The following is a 20,513-nucleotide window of genomic DNA, read 5'->3' as shown; positions in this document are numbered from 1 at the left end:
GCTGGGAAGCGGCGGCGCGCGGCGGGGCGGGTCCGGGGGCGGGGCCTGGCGGAGCGGACCAATGGGACGCGGCGGGGCGGGGGCGGGGCGGGGCGCGCAGGCTCGCGGGGCGCGCGGCGGGCGCGGCTCCGGGGTGGCAGAGCCGCGCTGCCGCCATGGGGTGTTAGCGCGGCCGGGCCCGCTCCGCCGGAAAGAGCCGCCACCGCCCGCCGGCCCCGCTCCGCCTCGCTCTGCTCCGCTCCGCTCCTCCGCCCCGAGCCCATGAGCCTGAACGAGCACTCGATGCAGGCGCTGTCCTGGCGGAAGCTCTACCTGAGCCGAGCCAAGCTGAAAGCCTCCAGCCGCACCTCCGCGCTGCTCTCCGGCTTCGCCATGGTGAGCGCCCGGCCTGGCGCGGCGGGCGGGGGGTGGCACGGGGCCGGGAGCGCTGCCACCACTTCTGCTTCTCCCGAAGCCTGCTGCGGTGAGGACGGGAGCCCGGGCCCGGGCCGTGCGCTGCCCCCGGCGCGGCGTGCGGCACCTGGGGCGGCGGGGAGCGGGGCGGGCGCTGCTGCCACCGCCCCGGGCAGTGCTCCCGGCAGCTCGCTTCGGTAGCTCGTTTGTTTTGGAGCGCGTCCTGGCACGAGCTTAGAGCTGCCTCTTGGCTTTTATCTCCGCCAGATAGTGCAAGATTTGTTTGATTGTTACGTATTTTCCCCGCGGAGGATGCTCGGGACCGCAGAAGCCGCGGTGCCTGCCGCGTGTGCCGTGGGCAGCTCGCTGTGTGCGCGGTCACCGTGTCGTGTTCCGGTGTCCGGAGCCGAGGGGCCGCGCTCGGAGCCCCCCAGCGCTGCCCGGGTTGCGGGGTTTCCATCCCGCTCCTCTCTCAGCCCGCACGCCTGGCGCAGCGAGGCAGGGGCAGCTGTTGCGCTGCAGCTGCTTTTAAATAAACCAAGAAATACAACCGATTAAAGTTTGTGCCGCTCAGGCTCATCCATCATCAGTCCTTCGCAGTTGCGAGGTTTCTAGTTTTTATTTAAGGAGAACTTGAATGTTACTTGGTTTGGAATTTTGTGCGTGGTTTAGAAGCGTTTTTTTATTCTTGTGTGTTTTCTTTAGAGTTTGATGTCAAGCGCACTCTAGTTACCCGAATTATGTCATAAAGAAAGTTCGATATAATTCGAAATACAGTAACTCACAGACTTCCTCATCTGCCCAGACATCTGACATGCAGAGCTGCAAACTCTGCCCTCTGCCCCTTTATGCAGCTGTTAAAAATGCTTCACAGTTTATAAATTCGCAATTTCATTCCTCTGACTTGCTTTATTTCGATTTTTTTTTGCCCCGCTTTAACAAACGGAGTATTTTCAGCCGTTGAATCTGCTCCTTTCCAGAGCCATTGTTCCAATGATGCTGTTGTAAAACACAGCAGCCTCCTGACGGTCAAATAAATGTCACTGTCCTCCTTCAATGGCTAAAAACAGACCACAACTCTTGGGGAGGTGGCGGAGTGCTGCCCGGGTGACTGACAGGCGGCTCTGTTCCTGCGTTTGAGCCGCTTCTCCTTGGGTAACGCATCCGGCTGGGAGCTCACACACCGCTTCTGATCATGGGTTTGCCTTGCTGGACACCCGTCCTGCCTCTCAGAGCAGTTTGTGGCTGCTTGAGTCAGCCTTTTACATTGAGAGAGAACGTGGGGAAAAATTTGTTTGTTGGGGTTTATAAATTTTCTTTCTAAGGGAGGTTGCATCACAATGTAAATGCTGTTGTTTTAAGGTCATACTTAACGTCTTGAATTCCTTGGTTTTTCTCTAAATATATGGCACATGGGCTCAAAATCAGTAAATGTATGAGGTGAGGCTTCTACTTGTTTCTTAATTCGGTTCTCTAGGATTCTAGGGGTTCAGTCTCCTGCTGTTGAAAACTGCTGCTTTTGAATTTGTTGCTTACGGTACTTCTGGAAAAAGCCACTTTGTTCCAATTAAGAAAATCTCTAATTGCCAGGAACGTTACATGCAAACGTTCGTATTTAAGTTTTTCCGAAGAGAAAAATCCACTTTTTTTTCCTTCTTGTAACAAGTTCAGCGTGGAAATCCACCTGTAGTGTCTTTGCTCTTGCACTGACAGACCTAGTCCTAGTCCTCTAGCTAAGACTTCCTAATCTTGGTTCCGAAGAACTGAGTTAACTTTCGAGTATTTTTAGATGTCTTTTAAAAAACTTTGCTGATCTTTTACAGTTGTTCCTCTGCCTTGAAAAGCTGGGCTGTTCTGTCATGCCTGTGCATTGTTGACTGCAGTTCTTTGGCACCTGATACTTGAACAAAATGCTGCTAAAGTACATTCTAGTCTTGGATCAAAGCTGGCAACAGCAATGAAGGGTTATTGTTCCTCTCTTTTCCTTATCAGGCATGGAAGAAGCTTAAGTGACACATTCAGGACCACCCAGTGAATTGATGGGAATTGTCAGGAGAGGAGTGTGCTGGTTTCCATGCCAGCCCCATTGATCCTTGCTCTTTGATTAAAGAGTGCTTGCATCCTCTAGTAGAAGCTAAGTTTATCCCCGTTGAACTGCTCATGGACTATTTTTATGCCTAGCTACAGCCATTTTGCAAAGTTGATTCCCTCAGGATTGGTGATGTCCCCTGGTGGAATGAGGCATGCCAAAGGCAAGGCATTGCTCCGGTCAGTGAGGTGGAGTATCAAACACTCAGCAGGTTTCAAACCCTGAAGTGTTATGTTTCCTCAGAGAAGATTAAAAACTTGTTTTACAATAAGTTTTGCTTCAGAGCTTCACATTAGGATTTGCTACCATGTGTGAGCTTCAGAAACAGTTGCAGGAGCTGGTGATGGCAACTGATGTGAGAGCTGAGCTTGCCCCAGTAAACCTGAGCATTTCCTTCACTCAGGTTTCCATGGATGCTATCATCCAGTGCCATATGCCTGAGGGAAAATCCATGAAGTTTATAACCTCATTTAGTACACTTTTCCAATTTATGGAGCCAGCTAGTAGTATCAGTCCCCTAAACTGTTAGAGGTAGAGAAAGAAATTCTGGATTGTAGAGGATGTGTAGTGCATTAAAGAATGGAGGATTCATTCCATACACTGGTGGGGGCATCAGACATTTCTCACTTCTGTATTATAGCTGAGATATTGTTGCATGATCTTGCCTCTCATGCTTGGCTTTATTTTTTACAGTGAATAGGCTGCTGGCAGGTTATTTTTGTCTGAACAATTATTCTGACTTGTTGGCATCATTTTATCACCAAGGATGCATAACACACTAACATGACAATTTTACAATATGGGAGTCAGAAACCATAGGAAAGTTGTTAAATGCCACTAGTTATAAAACCAGAAGACTCAACATCTCCTGCCACCAATTAACAGCTTTGTGAAAGTAACTGAGTCAGAACTAGGGGTCTGAATTATACACTATGGTTGGCTTCCTTATATGTAGGATTCAGAGGTTGATATTTACCAGCCAGCTGTTTTCTTTTAAATACCTCTAGTGGTCCAAGCTGGCTGGGCTTTGTCTAGATGGAATATATATACTTCAAATATCATCAAAGAACTGTCAACTCTTGCCTTTGAAATATTGCCAGCATGGTCTCTTGAAGACAGCTTCAGTCATGTTCTGCAGAAGACTGACTGCAGAGATAAATATTTATTAAACTGATTTCCATAATAACAGTTGGGGCTGAGGTAAGGTTAGGTGGGACCTGGGGCCACTGGTGTCAGCTGTACAGGTGTCTTTGTCTAGTAAAGGTCACTTGGTTGTTCTAAACACTAAAACAGTCTCTGTAGAAGTTTTTAAGTGGTATTTAGCTGGATTGCTGGTAGACTGGCATGAAACAGTGGCATTTTGTAACCTGCAGGAGTTACAGGCCCAGTTTTGTGGCTTCTGCTTCCACTTAGCCTTCTGCAACACTCCTCCACTTACAGGTTACAGCTGTGCTGGAGAATCTTCCCCCATGCAAAAAGTTTCTTCTGTTCCAGTCACAAAAGGAAAGTTTTGTGCTTCCTTTAACATCCCTGTCTTGGTTATAGACGAGCAAGGCAGGCAGTGTGGAGTGTTTGGGGCTCCTGCTGTTCTCTCTTGCAGCAGCTGTGGATGGCTCCTGTAGTTTGGAGGATGTAAAGAGGATACTGAGCCTCTGGATAATCTGAACTTGTACTTACTGAATGGATTTGCTGTAAGTTACACTGTGTAGAGGGTTATTACCTCCTCAAGATGCATTTGCTACCATCACACGGGTATTGCCTTTTCATGTTTGCTAGCAAAATGAAATGAGATCCTGTATTTGTATTCCAGTGTCAGCATCAGCAAATATTAATGTGTTTTGCCATTCTGCAGCAAACAATAATCTGCAGAGTGAACATCCTGGACTAATGGATGAATGATGCTTAGTTTCCCTTCTGTATAAAACCAGTAAATAAGATCATTATTTTGACTTATCTGCTTTTAATTTCCGGTGAGTTCTTCTGGCTCATACAGAGCCTCTGTATGAGTTGTTTATAACTCTTTATGAATGGTGCAGACAGTCTGTGAGAGTCTGGCTCTGTGCCTCTGTCTCTGGAGTGAATTGTACTGTCAGGAAAACAGGGAGGCAGCCAGAGGAGCTGATTCCCAGTGATGCTCTGACACTCGCCTCATTATTGAGTTTCCTCTGTGGTCCCACCCATAGACAAGCAATGATGGATGGGCCCTCGAAAATGCAGTTGTGATCTTTGATCAACACAGCTTTCTCTTTAGCCATTCCTGACGTGCTAGACTGTACAAGATGCAGTCCCAGTACAGGGTTATATTCCCACCAACCCGAGCTCAGAGGCATCTCACTGGGGAAGGGGAGGAGAGGAAGTAAATAATAAATAATAGCTCATAGATAATACAGACTTACTTGAAATTAGGCATTTTGTTTCCTTTTCTCTACAGCACTGTCTACTGATCTGAAAAAGATGTAAGCCTGTGATTTTAATTTAAGAGCAGGTGCTTTATTTAAGCCCCTCTGGTCTAATAAGATATGGGAGCCTTATGAATAAGTAAGTAAAATGAACTTGGTCAGTATACTGAACTTAAAAAGAAGTGCAGATTTTTCTAGAGGGCAAGTTGTTAAATTTCCTGCAATATGGTAGTAATCAGGCTGCTATGACTCTGAAATCCAGGACTGTTAAAGGCTTAACATAGTTATGTGCCAAAATTCAGTTATCTTCTAAAAACATCAGACTGCCCACCAATTTTAGGCTTATGAGAGCTTCAGTCTTGTGTCCTAATGTCATGAGTCGTTTAGTTTTGTCAAGAAGTTGCACTTCAGATGTACAGCTTTGTCAGGAGCCGTAGTAAATCTGTCAGTCATATCTGTAGGATGATCTGAAGTTAAAGTTAGCTCTTCTTTGAACCAGGGATTAGCCCAGATGACCTCTTGAGGTGTCTTCCAGCCGACGTTACACTGTGATTACGCAGCGAGGCAGGGCGCTTGCAGCACAGCAGCTGCATGGTCAAATCATGCAGCAAGTGTTCAGAGAAGCTTTGAAAACAGTGAAGGATAAGGTGCTAAAAGTGTTGTGTTGGAAAGTGTGCAGCCACTGACGACAGTTCCTGCCCTGAGCAGCTTTTCTGGACAAGCAGAGCAGGAATATATCCTGCCTGGAACGTTGGCAGTACCTGTGAGTTCAGGCTTTGTATGAACTTGGATCATATCAGGTGACCTCATCAGGGCCCTGTTCTTGCAGGTATTACTTTACAAGATCGGTTCTGATCTGTTTATTTTGTAATTGCAGCATGAGCAAAGGAGGGAAGAACTTCTGACACTTTGTGTGTCTGTTAGAAAACAGGCACAGGCCCTCATGGTGAAAAATGAAACTTTTTGTTTTAGGTGCCTGGCTCAAGCTTGGCCCAGGAAGGAAACTCGGAGTTGAAAAGTTGGCAGTTTTTCTGCTAGTTTACATTGAAGGAGTTCCCAAATTAGTTTTGCTGAGAGTTTGAGGAGACAGAAAACATGAACTGATTTTTTGCTTATGGGTCAGGCTGGGGTTACTCTGCCAGACATGAACACAAGGAGCTCAGAATCAGATGCTTGATATCATTAGTATGGAGGCGTTGATAAATGGAAATATAAAATGTCTTCAATGTTTGGCAAACTAAATACAATCAGTTCTTAAAATAAAATAAAGTCTTCATCTGGTGAAGCTCTTTAATGCCATGTTTATGTTATCATACTAAGAACTAGGATAAAGGATTAAAGTGTCTTGTCATTCTGGATGGCTTTGAGTCTAGGCACAGCAGAAGACTTAGAAGAAAAATCTTTAAGTATGAAAATGAATCCTCAGTGAAGGATTGCAATTGTTCTGTGAAAAACACAGGAAGCCCAACATCCCACGAGTACAGTGCGACTTAACAAGCAATCCTGCACAAGAGAGATCTGACAAGCAAATGTTTATCCTCTCAATCATGAAGTTTCCCACAGCTGAAAAATGGTATTTTTAAATCCTCGAGCAAGGACTGTATATGCATTAATATAATTACGTGTTGAGTTTCTCAGAACACTTGGAAACTGCTTGCTAGTTGGCTGGGTTGTTAGGCTTATGACAATAAAAGCTTTCAATAAAGGAATTAAACAATTGGCAAATGGTCTCAAATGCCTGTTGGAACATGTCTGAGCAAAACCCTGGGTTGCCTTAATGTGTTGGGTGCATTAGTGATTCAGAGTTCTGGTGTCCTGGAACATGCGTGAGATGGGATCCAGGACTAGGTTAGCTTGGCTCAGCCCTTGCAAAATAGTGAGGGTTGAATGTTCCTGCTGCTTTTGCAGCTGTCTTTCAGCCCTGGTTTCCATGCCTCCCTGCACCTGTATTACCCATGGATCTTTCTTCCTATCAGCTTGATGTGCTTATATTTCAGATTACTGTCAGGTTTTTTCCTCTGCATTTCACCTGTATTTTGTCTGTTAAATGAGTTTTTTTGAGAAAGAGCACTGAACGTAGAGACCTTTGTGCATTATTCCCTCTTTGGAACTATCCTTTGTCTGAAAGGCAAATTTATCAGGAAAGATCATTTCAGGAGAGCTGTTGGGATTAATGTCACTCATCAATTGCACATATGCACAAAACCACCTGGCAGTTTTAAAAGCAACTAAAAGGCATTCTAATTAATTTTATTTGTCAGAATTATTCCAGCTGGTTTTATGAGTTTCCTAGGGCAGTTATTTAATTTGATTTTTTTAATTCCTTAGGCACAGGCATGCTTGGAGATCTAAGGTTACAAGAAGGTCATGACTGCATGTAGTAGTGGAGGGCTGGAACATCTTCATGAGTAGCCTCATCTTTGGGGGAGTAGTGATGCCTGGGAGCACTGTGTTATTTTTTCTGGAGACGTTTCCTCCAGCCTCCAGCAGGCTTGCTTGGCTGCCATGGGCATTGTGGAGACTCACATTTCGAATCTGTGTTCCCAGAGTCCATTTAAATACTTGAGTGAAAGAATATAGCTGAGAGCCCCATGAAAAGGTGATCTTTTCTCATGAAAGGTTTCTGCACTTTAGAACTTAAACCCAAATATCCAAGGAGAAAGGACCACCAAGGTTGTTTCAGGCAGTCCCCTGCCTTCGCAGCCTTTCACAGATACTTCAAAAGACTTCATAAGTAAAGATCAAAAGCTGTGTCTTCAATATAACACAAAAGAAGAAATATTTCACTTAAGGAGTCCAAGGATGCTGTTCATAAGAGTCAGCTGTTTTGCTGGCATGAGCTGGAGGTGGCAAGGTGGTTGTGGGTTTGCTCTGCAACAGAACAGTAAGTATGAAAACAGTGGTCTTTGCTTGATAGCTCAGACCTAAATTTGGACCTCATGAAGCGGGTGCAGATTGACATGAAGGAAATGTAAATACAGACTTACTTTGTTTTTATCAGATGATCTTCCAGAAACATGATGTAAACTTTGAATAACCTATAGTCAAATAATATAAGCTGTAGGTAACTGCATCTCTCTCCCCCTTCCTTTTCAGGTGGCTATGGTGGAAGTTCAGCTTGACCCAGACCACGACTATCCTCAGGGGCTCTTGATAGCCTTCAGTGCCTGCACTACTGTGCTTGTTGCAGTTCACCTTTTTGCACTCATGATAAGTACCTGCATCCTTCCAAACATAGAGGCTGTTAGCAATGTGCATAACCTCAACTCCGTCAAGGAATCTCCTCACGAGCGCATGCACCGGCACATTGAGCTCGCGTGGGCGTTTTCCACTGTCATTGGGACTTTGCTCTTTCTTGCAGAAGTGGTGTTGCTATGCTGGGTCAAGTTCCTTCCTTTAAAGAAGAAAACTGACAACACTCCACAGAGCAACAGTTCTACCATCACATCAGGACAGGCAGCAGCCATTGCATCGACGTCCATTATGGTGCCCTTTGGATTGATTTTCATTGTGTTTGCAGTCCACTTCTACCGGTCACTGGTGAGCCACAAAACAGACAGGCAATTTCAGGAACTCAATGAACTTGCTGAATTTGCACGGCTCCAGGATCAGCTGGATCACAGAGGTGATGCTGTCACCTCAGCTGTCACCAATTTTGTGTAAACCTGTGCTTAAGAAAATAAACCCACTATTCTGCTTCTGCCTTATGGTGACTCCCTGTGGATGAACTGGTCGAACTGCTGATTACTGTTTAAAGAATAATTATAAATATTGTTCTAACCCTTTAGAGAAGGAAAAAAATGTTCCTTACATACAAGTTTTGCTATCTGAAGGAATGGATGGTGGGGTGTGATTGCACTGCATGTGCAGCCCTCCTCCTGTGAACACTGTCTCGCATCTTTCTCGTTAATGTGGAATGGTGGCTGTATAAATACATGGAAAATAACATTGTACATTTGGGTATTTGTTAGGAATGGATAGAGAAGTTGTGGATTTTTTTTCTCTGTTTATCTGATGTTGGCATTTACTAGAAGATTCTGCTTGTCCTATCCATATTGCATGGCATGATACAAATTACTTGGGACATGCAGCAATTAGCGCTCGGTTTTGGTGCTAGCTCTGCTCTCCCTGGAAAGCCTGACAGATGGTAGGAGTGAAAGCTTTCCCAGCACTTTCCCCAGTATGTTTTGCTGCCAAGTAATTATTACTTTGCTGATTTCTCCAGTGCCTTTTTCCCGTGGCACTTACACATTTTGTAACTTGCTAAACACCCAGGACTAGACTTACTGTGATGTGGTGTGGCCACATGAGTAGGAATGAGACTCGACTCTTCTCTTCCATGGAAGAAAATAAAAGCAATAATTGTTTTAAAGTTCTCATGAGCTGGCACATATTATCTGGAGAGATAGATTTGCCTGTTTCTCTTTTAAGAATCCTTTTTTAAAAAGAAGGAACTAGATGGAAATTATCACTGGATAATATTTTTGCTTGAAAATCAGAACCACTGCTGTTTCTTTTCCAAGCCAAAGTAGTAATTATTTTATACTTTTATATTGAAAATATATTTTTAATAAATCCTCAGAAGCAAGCAGCAAAAGGTGCTTTCTCTGTGTTGGATTCCCAAGTAATTAGCTATGCCTTGGTCTTCCTTGTTTAGAAAAGTGTTTTCCTTACTGAAGTGTTGTATTTAATAACTCATTATACATTTTTGCTTCCAAAGGATCTGGAAGACAACTTTTCTTGATGTATATTTATTTATGAAAGTGGGTTGTTTGTAATCAATACTGCTGCTTTCCTTCAGACACCTCTGTGACAGCAATGCTACTGTGTTCATTTCCTCAAAGCAAAAACCTCCATTTGGTCTCCTAGATAAGAGGTTTGGTTCCAGCAGTTGTCCTGGGCTGCTTCAGTAATTCTGTCTATGTCTAGGACTTGAATTCTTTGGAGCTCAGTTGTTCTGTGGAGGAGCTTTAGGGTTTAATGAGTAAAAGCTGTTTTTTAAACACAAACTGAGATAAGTTTCAAGCCAAAGGGGAAAAAAAACAAACCCAACAAACTAGCTATCACTAGTCATAGCTATCCCTGTGGAATAAAAACCTGGGATTTTGCCATGAGACAGGAGGGACTGTGACAGTCCAGTGGAACTGTGCCTGACAGCCTGGGCTGAACATGGTCTCTCACACCAAAACCTCCATCTCAGGTTATTCCAAAATATTTGCAATCTGCACAAAGTGCCTGTGGAGTTCAGGTGCACAGTGTGGTTACTACTGAAGCAGATGGGAACTGATCTCTCCTGTCAGCAGCACTGCAGTGCAAAGTGTTGACAAGGTCACCTGTGGTGCCTTTGTATTCTAAAAAATATAACTATAAAAAAACCCAAAACCAACCTGCTGGTCTCTTTGTTTTTCCAGCAGCAGTTGTGGTTCACAAGCAGCAAACAGCTTTCCACTTGGTTTCACCTGTGAAGTGAAAGTCCTGGCATACAGAGGCCAAACTGGATTTTCTCAGCTCTGCCATTACATGCTTCAAATATATTCTATTCCTGATGTAAATCTGATGGTGAGGATTGTAACTACAGACTCACAGGTGTTTGTTCATGGAGCACTGGAAGCATTGCTTTAGTAAAGGCAATAAGGAAGCAGCATTCCAAGCCACAAAATGTTGGTAGTAAGCACAAAATGTATTTTCCCATTCAAAACAGAACTTTACCAGTTCTGTCTTGGGAAAACAGGCCCTTAAAATCCCCCTCTAAAGAAAGAAAACCTGACCTGGTATTCACACCAGAGCAGCTGATTGGAAGGGTGTGGTCAGGTGTAAAAATTTTACTTTTGTCTGTAAATTTTTTATTTATTAATTTAATGGTTCTGAATGGAAGTCCAGAAAATCAGTTTTCTGAGTTTATTTTGTAAAATTCCTTGCTGTTCTGGATAAGTAGCTGAATTTTCTTTGATTTGTGGATCTTTTACAAAGTGACTAAGAAGTGTGGGACTTCCTTGTTGTTTAAGACACACAGAATTAGAAGCTAGTGGGACATGGTTATTTTTAGTTTTCTCAAGCTGGTAGGCTCTGAGTTAATGGCACTGTTATTACAGCTAATTTTCTGACTATTTTCTGCACTTTAAGCCATGATATCAAGTATGTTTTTGTCATTTTTCCACCTGTGGAAATGGTCATGAAAGTTACACCTTGGGTACCTTTGTCACTGTACACCCAGGCAGTAACCAGACACAAACACATGGATCTAAATATTGAGTGCACTTAAAATTTTTTATCCCTTATTTATACTAACTATGGTGTTAGGCATTTACCTCGATCATTTTAAACATTGGTTATTGTATATCACTTATTTGGGTATAAAATACCTTCATGAAATAAAATATACTCAATTGTTGTGGATTATTTTTTATCTAGAGGCCTTAAATAGACTTAGTAACTGAAACATGATCTGTTGTAACTTCAAAAGGCATTTGGGGTCACAGGTATGTATTGGGCTATGTTTGGGGGGAGTAGAGAACACAATTACTTGGTTGTACTTTTCTATATGCTTTTAAAACACATACTAGAAACCCTTCCTCTCTAAAGCCAAGGCCTTGAAACCACCAGCAGTGGATTTCTTAGCAGGAGGAATAAGAGGAGCTGAGCAAAGAGTCACTCTGCCTCTCTTCCATCCTGTTGGTGCTTGTCTTTTGGGTTTTTCCCCATTAATTTTTTTCCCCTTTCTTTTCCTAAATAATGGGGGTGGGAGGAGGCTGCTGAGCAAAGCCACCTGCAGAGGGAAGTATACCTGAACAGCCTTGAGGGAAGGGTGAGGCAGACTGCAACACGAAAACCACAGTGTGGGTTTGACACTCGAAGGAATAAATAACCCGGGGTCGTGTTCTTGAATTTTTTTTTTTCTTCAGCATCTGGTTATTCATCATGGCTGTCATCAAACATTGCCTGGGCCTCTGCTAAAACACCAGCTGGATCATGTAGTTTAATCTAAATGAAAAGAACACAAATCAGTTATGCAGTGTAATTGAAGAAGCTTAAGGTTTTATAGATCTTAATTTCTTGAGCATTATTGGAGAGTCTCCCACATATCAGGACTTCAGCTCATATTGCAGCCTTTCAATTATTTAGAAACAGCTACACTCCCCTAATTTTATTAGTGTGCTGATCATCACTTTATCTCCTTGAAATAGCTCAGTGTGAGTGATTTTAACAAAGCACACTCTTGGGCAAAAGTGGCTTTGATTTGTAGTCTTTTAGGCCTCACCTATAATTTTAATAAAGGGGGTGATGGTGGTGACAAAAGTTTATGAAAACCTGAATTCTGTTTTTCTCCTTTTATCAATTACTTCATATTCTGAGTTCAACAGTTCTCTACCCATTGAAAGCACAGTAACAGCAGTGAAAGTTGATGCTTTGTTTTTGCTTATAGAGCAGAAGAGAATTGGATCATCACTTGGTCTTCAGGGAGTTAAATAAACAGCCAGACTTGCACATCCTGCCTTAGTGTACCAGTAGTTCATCCCAGGCTATTGGATTGTTGAGGCTCTTCTCAGTGACCTTTACATATAGTAAATATTTTTTAGCCACAGAAGTGCTGCTCCTTTCACTCTTTTTGCAAAATAGAGATTGTTTTTCTCTGGTGGGTATTTGGGGTTTATTATTCTGCACTGCTGTGGGTGTGCCTGGTACTTACAGGATTAACTGGTTCATCAAAACTGTGCTCAAAGGGCCTTTGGCTATAGAAAGCAGATTTGAAGAGATAGAGGCAATGAAGATGTAACAGCTTTGGAAGGCTGCATGTGCCTGGTGTCACTTTGAACAGCCCTGTCCCTGGGCCAGAGAAGGTGGGTGGCTTTACCTGCCATGGGTCTGTGCTATTCCCTGTGTTACTGGAGCAGAGTGGTGAGCTGGGATTATCCATGGTGGTTCTGCTTGGCTCTAAGTGAAGGGGAGCTGCCCCAGCCCATCCTGCACTGACTATTTCGTTTCACATCTGTGGTTTGCAGACCATGATGGTTCAAGCTGAGACTCTTAGGGCCAGCTCTCACTTGCAGTCACATCTGTTCACTGCTGATTCCCATTTCCTCTTCCTCCAAGGGCACAGAGCTGGGGACAGGTTCTCCTATCCACCAAAGTGCCGTGCAAGGACCCAGTGGCTGCCATCAGCCCAGTGTGTCTTTGTGTCTCACCAAATCTTTGGGATGGGGATAGGGCCTGGCTCTTCCTCTGCTGTGTGTGTCAATCAAGGGAAAAGATGAGCCGAGGAAGTGAGCTCTAGGACACCATCTGCCCCCCTTGGGCCCAGGTGGGAAGCTGCACACACCCCTCTGCCCCCGGGGGTGGGCACTGTGGTGAGACCCTGACTTGGAGGAAAGAGCTGCTGTTGGCCCTGCAGGGTCTGCTCAGCCTCAGTTGGGCTTGGTGAAATCATTTGGTCTTGACACCAATCCCACTATTGTCTGTTCCTCTATTGTCCCCATTTCCTTTGTGCTGCATCAGGTCTCTGAGCAGTTCTGGTGCATGAGAACTGTGTTTTTTCAGATGTAGGCAAGTGGGAGGCTCCAGCAGAGGCTGCATGAGCTGTTAGTCCCTATGGGGCCATTTAGGATGCTGCTGGCCAAAAGACTCTGAGCACACACCCCATGGTGGAAATCTCTTTAAAAGTGAAATGCTACCTGGAGAGCTGACCTGAGCACTGATGAATACAAACACTAAAATTTCCAAGCTATTACCTCTGGGAGTGGAAACTCAGAAGGGGCTGGAGCGTTTTCTCTGCCAAAGTCAACCAGAACTCCACACTTTGGTATATCTGCAACCCAGATGCCTTCAAACAGCTGTCCCTTATCTGGGTAGAAGTATTTCCCCGGGCCATGCTTCTTGCCATCTTTCCAACCTCCAGTGTACCGATTTCCATTTGCTGCAATTAAATACATGAACAGACCTTGAAATTTGCACCATTGTGTTAAGGGGTTACAAATAAATCAATCAACAGAGCAAACCAGCAGAGGAGAAGATCATGTGTTTGGCTCCTCTTAGTAATTTCAAGGTGGCTCTGGTACTGTGTGTCATTTTGATTTTGCAATGCTCCATCTGCTGTGCCACAGAGGGAGAAAATTCTGCAGAAGGAGCCCACGCTTGCTCACTTGGAACCAGGACTCTGCTCACCTGCTTTGTTTTCACATACTCATTTTTTGCTGACACAAGGAGCCAGTATGCTTAAGGTGAGGGACTGGTCCCTGAGTCACTCTTCACAACATGAAAAATTACAGGACATAAGTTTCAGATTTGTCACTGCAACAAATCACACAGGATCTCTGGCTTGAGGAGGTTTGCTTGTATGGGCAAGGAACAGAGCACTGATTGCTGTCCAGTCAAAATAATCTTGATTTCAAAGAATACTTTTAGTTAAGTTTTTCCTCAATGAATTACAGGGTGAGAATTGCTGCAAGAGTCTGAACAGTTCTGGCAGTCGGTTACAGGCTGTTTTTCCAGCTGTACTGCTTCTCTTGGCGTTTTTCTGCAAGTTAAGAGAGGCTTTTTTTGGGCTCTCAGCTGCTCTCCAGGAATCCACCCATCCATCACTAACAGGGAAAGCAGAGCTGCAAGGGGAAGAGAGCAGCCTCATCTATGGATGCTGGTTGAGAAAGGGCATCATACTCATGGTGATGCTAGGGGTCGGGACAGATCCAGACCACCCTGCTGTCACTAGGAGAGTTCTCTGCTCACCTCTTTTCCTACATACAGTGGAAAGTCCAAACCCATGGGGATTTCTAACCATGTTAGTGGAAATACCTTTGAGTCTCAGCTGAACTCTGCCATTCTTCCTCACAAGAAGTGGCTGAAATACCAGGGCACCCCACACAGTGTTGCAGAGACAGCTGGGGCCTGCCAGGATGCTGTAAGGGAAGAAGGGAAAACCAAAAAGGCTTCCAGAGAATGTGGCTGCTGGGCTGCTTGGGCAGGGTCTGGTTTACAGGCTGGAGCTGTGGTGATGGTTATCTGCAACTTTGATCTGCTTTTGTGCTTATCTGCAACACCAAGCTGCCTTGTCCAGGCTGGCAGCAGCTCAGCTTCTGCACTCCAGCCACCAAGTGAGAAACCACCAAAACCACAGTCCTGGCTGCAAGGAGGGGCAACGAACACCCTGACTGTACTGTGGTACCTGGCTGGTCCCATCTGCTCTCCTCCCAGAGCACCCAAGGCTGTGTTGCTCAGAACCACAATCCCTGTGGATGTGAAGTGCTGTGGTACAAAGCTGTTGGGGAATGGATGTAGCAGAGGCAGCAGATCAGCGCAGTGCTCCCAGCCAAGCTCACCCTCACTGGGCATGCTGCCACTACAAGCAATTTAATCTTGAGCTGCAGCTCATCGTGACCTCCACTGAAGAACTCCTTTTCTTTCACATGGCAAAGCTGCCGGCACGTGGGCGCACTTCCAGCAGCTGAGCTGAATGCATTAAGCTTGTGGGTATGAAATAATTGCTCCGGCTAATTTTAACCAAAAGGAATCCAGCTAACAATCAGTTGCAGGCTAGGCTGGAGGCAAGTGAGCTCTGAAATGGTGTATCAGCCACAGCTCAGCCTGCAGGGGCTGTTAGTTTAGAACTAACAGGGCCTTTGACAGGAGCACAGCAGATCAGTGCAAGATTCCCCCTGGAAGCAGGTGCTGATTTCATCCAGATGAGCCAACGGTGCAAAGCGACTTTACAGGCAGTGCAGGGAGCACAGTCATGCATGTGGTGTGCAGAGAAGGTCAGGCTCATTCCTCCCAGCTGCTTTGTTTAGCTAATTACTAGCCTCGAGATCACTTTCAAGCAAAAAAAAGATAGAATAGATGAATAATAATATGGAGATAATATTTATTCAGATGTTCTTGGAATGTCATGCCTGGTATTGCAGAGCTTGTTGAGATTGTTTGCTTTGGGGGAAAATGTGTTAAAGTCCAAGGAAAATAAGGGGAAAAAAAAATTTCTGTATTTATGCTGAGATTGGCCCAACATTCCCAATCCATTATGTACTTGGGGTTATTTATGGAAAAGGATTGTGTACTAATGAAACCACTGTGTTCACTCAACACAAGCCACTGTCGGAAGTAGACAGAGGGGATGGAGTGAACTCAAAAAGAAAACTATGTTGTTGTGGGTTTTTTTTCCTATACTGGAAACTGAACTCTTCTTTGGTATTCAGAGCTAGAAAGCCTGTCTGGCATAGTGCCTGCCTTGAAAAGAGAGATTTGCTCTTCTCTGACCCAACAGTATATTATCTCTAACCCGAACCATCCCAGTCATTTAAATGTAAATCACAGCAAAAGTAAGCTTTCATGTGTGTGGGCTTATGGGCTTGAGCAGAGCACTGCCAGCCCTTGCTCAGCCTGAGCTGCCTCCCACTCCAGACCTGGAGGGGAGGGATGACACAGGGCGGCCGCAGTCCTGCTGCAAGGCTGCAGTGTAGCACAGAAATCTGGATGGCAGAGACACCTGGAGAGCAGCACAAGGCCAAACAGCTTGGAGGGGGCAGGGGGAGCGAGGGTGGTCGGTACTTACGGAGCTGCAGCAGGCCCTGCCCGTTGGGCTGATCCGTCAGCCACTGTCCCTCGTAGGTGGAGCCGTCCTTGTAGTGCATCTTTCCCCAGCCGCTCCGCAAGCCATTGCTCCACTCACCCTCATAGAGCTCCCCATTGGGGTAAAAGAATGTCCCCCGGCCCTGGACAGCAACACAGAGATGGCTGGTTAGGAGCTACTCTATTGAAAGGGGTCAGTGCTCAATTTTGGGACATCACTTTGATAGAATATTCCTTTGTTTATTACACATGGCTGCTGGCAGCCCAGCTCCGGGGCTGTCCTCGTGTTGAAGGAAATGAGATGTGGTAGTATGGGATTTTTTTTTTTTGGCAAACAGTTTTATTCCCTTGACAAAACCTTGGGTTTATATCTCAGTGTGTTATTATTGGCATGATTGCTGCTAATATTTAGCTAAAAGCAGGTTTTACAAGTATATAAACCTGCCTGGGGAAAGGCAGCATTAAAGGATGTGTCTCTCAACATGGAGATTTCGTGTCTTTCAACCCTGACGACGTTTCCAGCTCAGTGTGTCCCAGGCTGGGCAGCTCCACCCCTTGTTGGTTTTACATGTATGTTTGCCATTAAGAGAAGTCCAGAGGTACCCTCTATGTCAGGGAGTGATACCAATAAGAAATATTTCCATATCAACAACACATTTTCCCATAGGAATAAAATGGGTTTTTTCTCTGAACAAATAATAAAACCAGTTCTGGAAACAATTGATTTTTCTGAGTATTAATTTTGTTAAACTGCATGGATGTAAGGGAGAAACTTTTAAGAAGAAAACCCAACCCTAGTGATATTTGGATGTCATTATAAATCTTTCACCAAAGCTGAATTATGGAAAATCTAACCTAAAGAACAGGAAGGGAAGCTCCCTTCAAGAGACAGGAGCCATGGAGCCACACACCCATTAAAAGCGTTGGTGGAGATGAGTTTAATTTAAGAGCAGACACAAAGACAAACACAAGGTTTCCAGTGGCAGATCCAAAAACGTTCCTACATGGATTTTACACATTACACTGCAGCCACTTCTACCAGATGACTTTCTCATTATGTTCCTTTTAGGAAAAACTGATTAATGTGGCAGGCCTAATTTCCAAAAGAACTCAAGTTATTTGCCTATTTATCTGTAAACTCCCAGAAGAAGGTGCATTTTCTGGCAGTGCTTATGATACAGGTTCCTCTGACTTGTTCAAGGACAATAGTAATGAAAGGGATGGGTGGGGAGGATTAAGAGACAGGATGTGAAACCTCCCATCGTGCTTGGCTGAGCTGTAGGTGAGTCTGAGCAGTAACCACTGCTCTGTGGCAGCCGGTGGGAGCTGGGGGCTGTAGCCTGGTAGCCAGCAGATGTGTGGGGATGACTCCCTCTCCAGGAAGGAGATGGCACTCCCATACAAATCTTGGATTTTTAGTCTTGACCATTCAATTCAGCCTCAGGATTGCAGAAGTTAGTGTTTTAAGTAATCTTCTTGCATATGTGCACCCAGCTCTTCCCCGTGTTTTGGGTCCCACATCCTCACTGCTGGCAGAAAATCTCACTTACACTTCTTCTGTCATTTTCCCACCAGCCTGTGTACACCCTCTTGTATTCCTTGGTCCCTGGGTCAAGAACGCTGTACGAGCCATAACCGTCCCGCTTCCCAAACTTCCAGTCACCACTGTAAATAGCTCCTGTGCTCTTCCAAATCTGGGTGCCTTTACCTGTTTAACAAACAACAGGAATGACAGGGAGAAGGTCATGGTTAGGAGAAGGGTGCACAGGGCTGCCCGTCCTGCTCCATCCCAGGCAGGGCAGCACTCCCTGCACAAAGTCAGGCTTATGTCTGGGATTCAGTTTAGCTTCCCAAGTTGGAACCATCGTTAATCTTGATCAGGGGCTTCCTGTGTGGCCTCTGCTGAATGCACTAAAATCTTTCCAAACCTCAGTTTACTGCTTGTAAACAAGTCTGTCCTGCTCTGGCTGCTCCTGGCTTGGACAGGGTCTCCTCCTGCTCTGTCCCCTGCAGCCCCTGCCACATCTTGGGAATAAATTAAGATTCCTGGAACCAAATCAGGAGCTAAGAGAGCTCCAGGGACTGTGCAGCCAGGGCACATCCCAGTGCATAGAGCTGACTGCAGTTTGCTGTTATTTGGAAAAGATTTTTAAACATCTGTAATAGAGATATTTTGGGTAGTTGCCCCTGAGGGCATGAAAAGCTCTTCAAGTTACCTATTAGAAATGTTTCTGCATTTTTGCATTACATATATCAAATATGTGTGTGTGTGTGTGTGTGTGTGTGTGTGTGTGTGTGTACATATAGTCCTACCTGAATGCTCTTCCAGGAGCATACAGAGCACATAATCCACTGACCACTTCCTATCCCTAGGAACATTTGTAAGAACATCTAAGTTGCTATTTTTTCTCAAAATTATCTGTCTTACCATGTTTCAAGTTGTTCAGCCATTCTCCAGTATACTGATCCCCATTTACAGCATAAATTGTGTGTCTTAATCCACATTTCTGAGCTTTCCTGTCCCATTCATAAAAGAGAGGGTCTCTAATCCTCGGGTACTTTATGACGGGCATATTGCTGGTGTCTGGAGAAGAAAACAATTCATTATCAGCAATAAATTAAAAAGTACTAAGGCAGGTACAGGTAGAACAGTATTTGTGAGCCATGCACAGAGATAGAACAAACAGGAGGCAACTAAAGGTACTGAAGTACAAACCAGCACTTTGTGAAAATGGGCTCATAGCATAGCCCAGCCTGTTAGGAAATATTAAATAAATCTCAGCAGGTCAGGTTTGTGGTGGGCATTGATTTCTGCATCTGCCAGAGACCTTGGGGAGTGCAGGGACAGGCATGTCCTCCATACAGCTGATGGAACGGGTCAGGGAGTTGTCCAGTGTCCCTGAGGCCCACCTGGAGCTGGGACACTTCATACTCCCAGCAGTAATGCAGCTCAGGCTCCTTGGCTGCTAAAAATATCAGTTCTCCAGCTTCCTTGTTAAAAAGGGTTGAAACCACAGTGTTTTCCTCGCCCAGGAGGCTGTGGCTTGCCCAGGGCAGGCCAAGTGCTTGCCACCACACCAAGCTGCCAAGGAGGTCACTTCTGAGGTGACTTCACAGGTGAGGTGGGTTTAAAGCAGGAACAGCAGGCAAGGCACGGTGAGCACAGTGGGGGTGGTTTGGGCATTGGAGGCCTGGAGGGAAAGGGTCAGTGTGGGGGAAGAGGAGGGAAAAGGAGATGTTTTGCCTCATAAATACAGAGGACAATGGTGGAGTGCAGCATAGTGGTGATTTCTGAGCACTGCCAATGGAAGTGCTGTTCAGCACAGTGGGAATTCGGCACAGGCTTGGAGGTGAGACTGGTCTCCTATAAACCATAAACAAAAGCCAAAAGGTGGCTGTAGAAACAAAAGCAAGTTTCTACGGATGCCGTTAACATCCAGAGCTCGGCTGGAGCCCGGCGGGGTGGGATGCTCTCCGATTTTGTCTCCAGGGCTCCCCCTTCTGTCCTGATCCGCCGGGCTGAGCCATTTCGAATGATTTTGCTGCGTCTGTGCTGCGGGTGCCAGGGAGCCTGGCAGGGGAAAAAACCTGGGCCTTGGGAGGAGAGGGAGAAAGAAAGGTGCTTTAGGTCCTTGCTAGGAAATAAAAGCTAGAAATTCTAACTAAGAAAATACTGTTAGAGTTCAACCTCAATTCTGCATTTTCCAGCTGTGGGAAATGGTCAACTACTATTTAGAAGGATAGCATTGCTAAATAAAAGTACTTATGTGTCCAGAATGAGTCTTGGTTAGAGGACACCGAGGACAGGATCTGTCCCCTCAGTATGGTGGAGTCACAGCCCACCACAGAGGATGTTTCTCCAGCAATGCAAACACAGGATACGCTAGAACTGCTGAGTTCCTCCTTCACTTTTGAGTGCTGCAGCTCCTGGAGAAGGGGGTCTTGCCAATATTTGCCAATGGCTGGGTTTTTCATGACATTGTGCCACTCTTTTCTGGCTTGAGCCTTTCCTGCCCTCGTTGGAGAAGCAGAAGAGCCGAGCTACAGCAATCTGTACCCACCCTGACACTGGCCATGAC

General features: G+C 45.2%; 2 protein-coding genes across 2 annotated transcripts; one reads left to right on the top strand and one right to left on the bottom strand.

Moving 5' to 3' along the window:
- The first annotated feature begins 116 nt into the window (after nucleotides 1–116).
- ORAI1 (ORAI calcium release-activated calcium modulator 1) lies at nucleotides 117–11,272 on the top strand. Its single transcript, XM_059863255.1, has 2 exons — nucleotides 117–375; nucleotides 7,978–11,272. Exons 1-2 carry the CDS (start codon nucleotides 262–264, stop codon nucleotides 8,542–8,544), a joined length of 681 nt encoding a protein of 226 aa, XP_059719238.1. The 5' UTR covers nucleotides 117–261; the 3' UTR covers nucleotides 8,545–11,272.
- Nucleotides 11,130–19,013, bottom strand: MORN3 (MORN repeat containing 3). Its single transcript, XM_059863254.1, has 5 exons — nucleotides 18,863–19,013; nucleotides 17,985–18,142; nucleotides 16,418–16,577; nucleotides 13,608–13,792; nucleotides 11,130–11,862 (listed from the first exon to the last, which is right to left on the bottom strand). The coding sequence occupies exons 1-5, from the start codon at nucleotides 19,005–19,007 to the stop codon at nucleotides 11,791–11,793; spliced, it is 720 nt and encodes a 239-aa protein (XP_059719237.1). The 5' UTR covers nucleotides 19,008–19,013; the 3' UTR covers nucleotides 11,130–11,790.
- Between the last annotated feature and the right edge of the window lie 1,500 nt (nucleotides 19,014–20,513).

This window comes from Haemorhous mexicanus, chromosome 19 (assembly GCF_027477595.1).
Source record: "Haemorhous mexicanus isolate bHaeMex1 chromosome 19, bHaeMex1.pri, whole genome shotgun sequence".
Classification (NCBI taxonomy): Eukaryota; Metazoa; Chordata; class Aves; order Passeriformes; family Fringillidae; genus Haemorhous; species Haemorhous mexicanus.
This window is presented reverse-complemented; position numbering and strand designations above follow the sequence as displayed.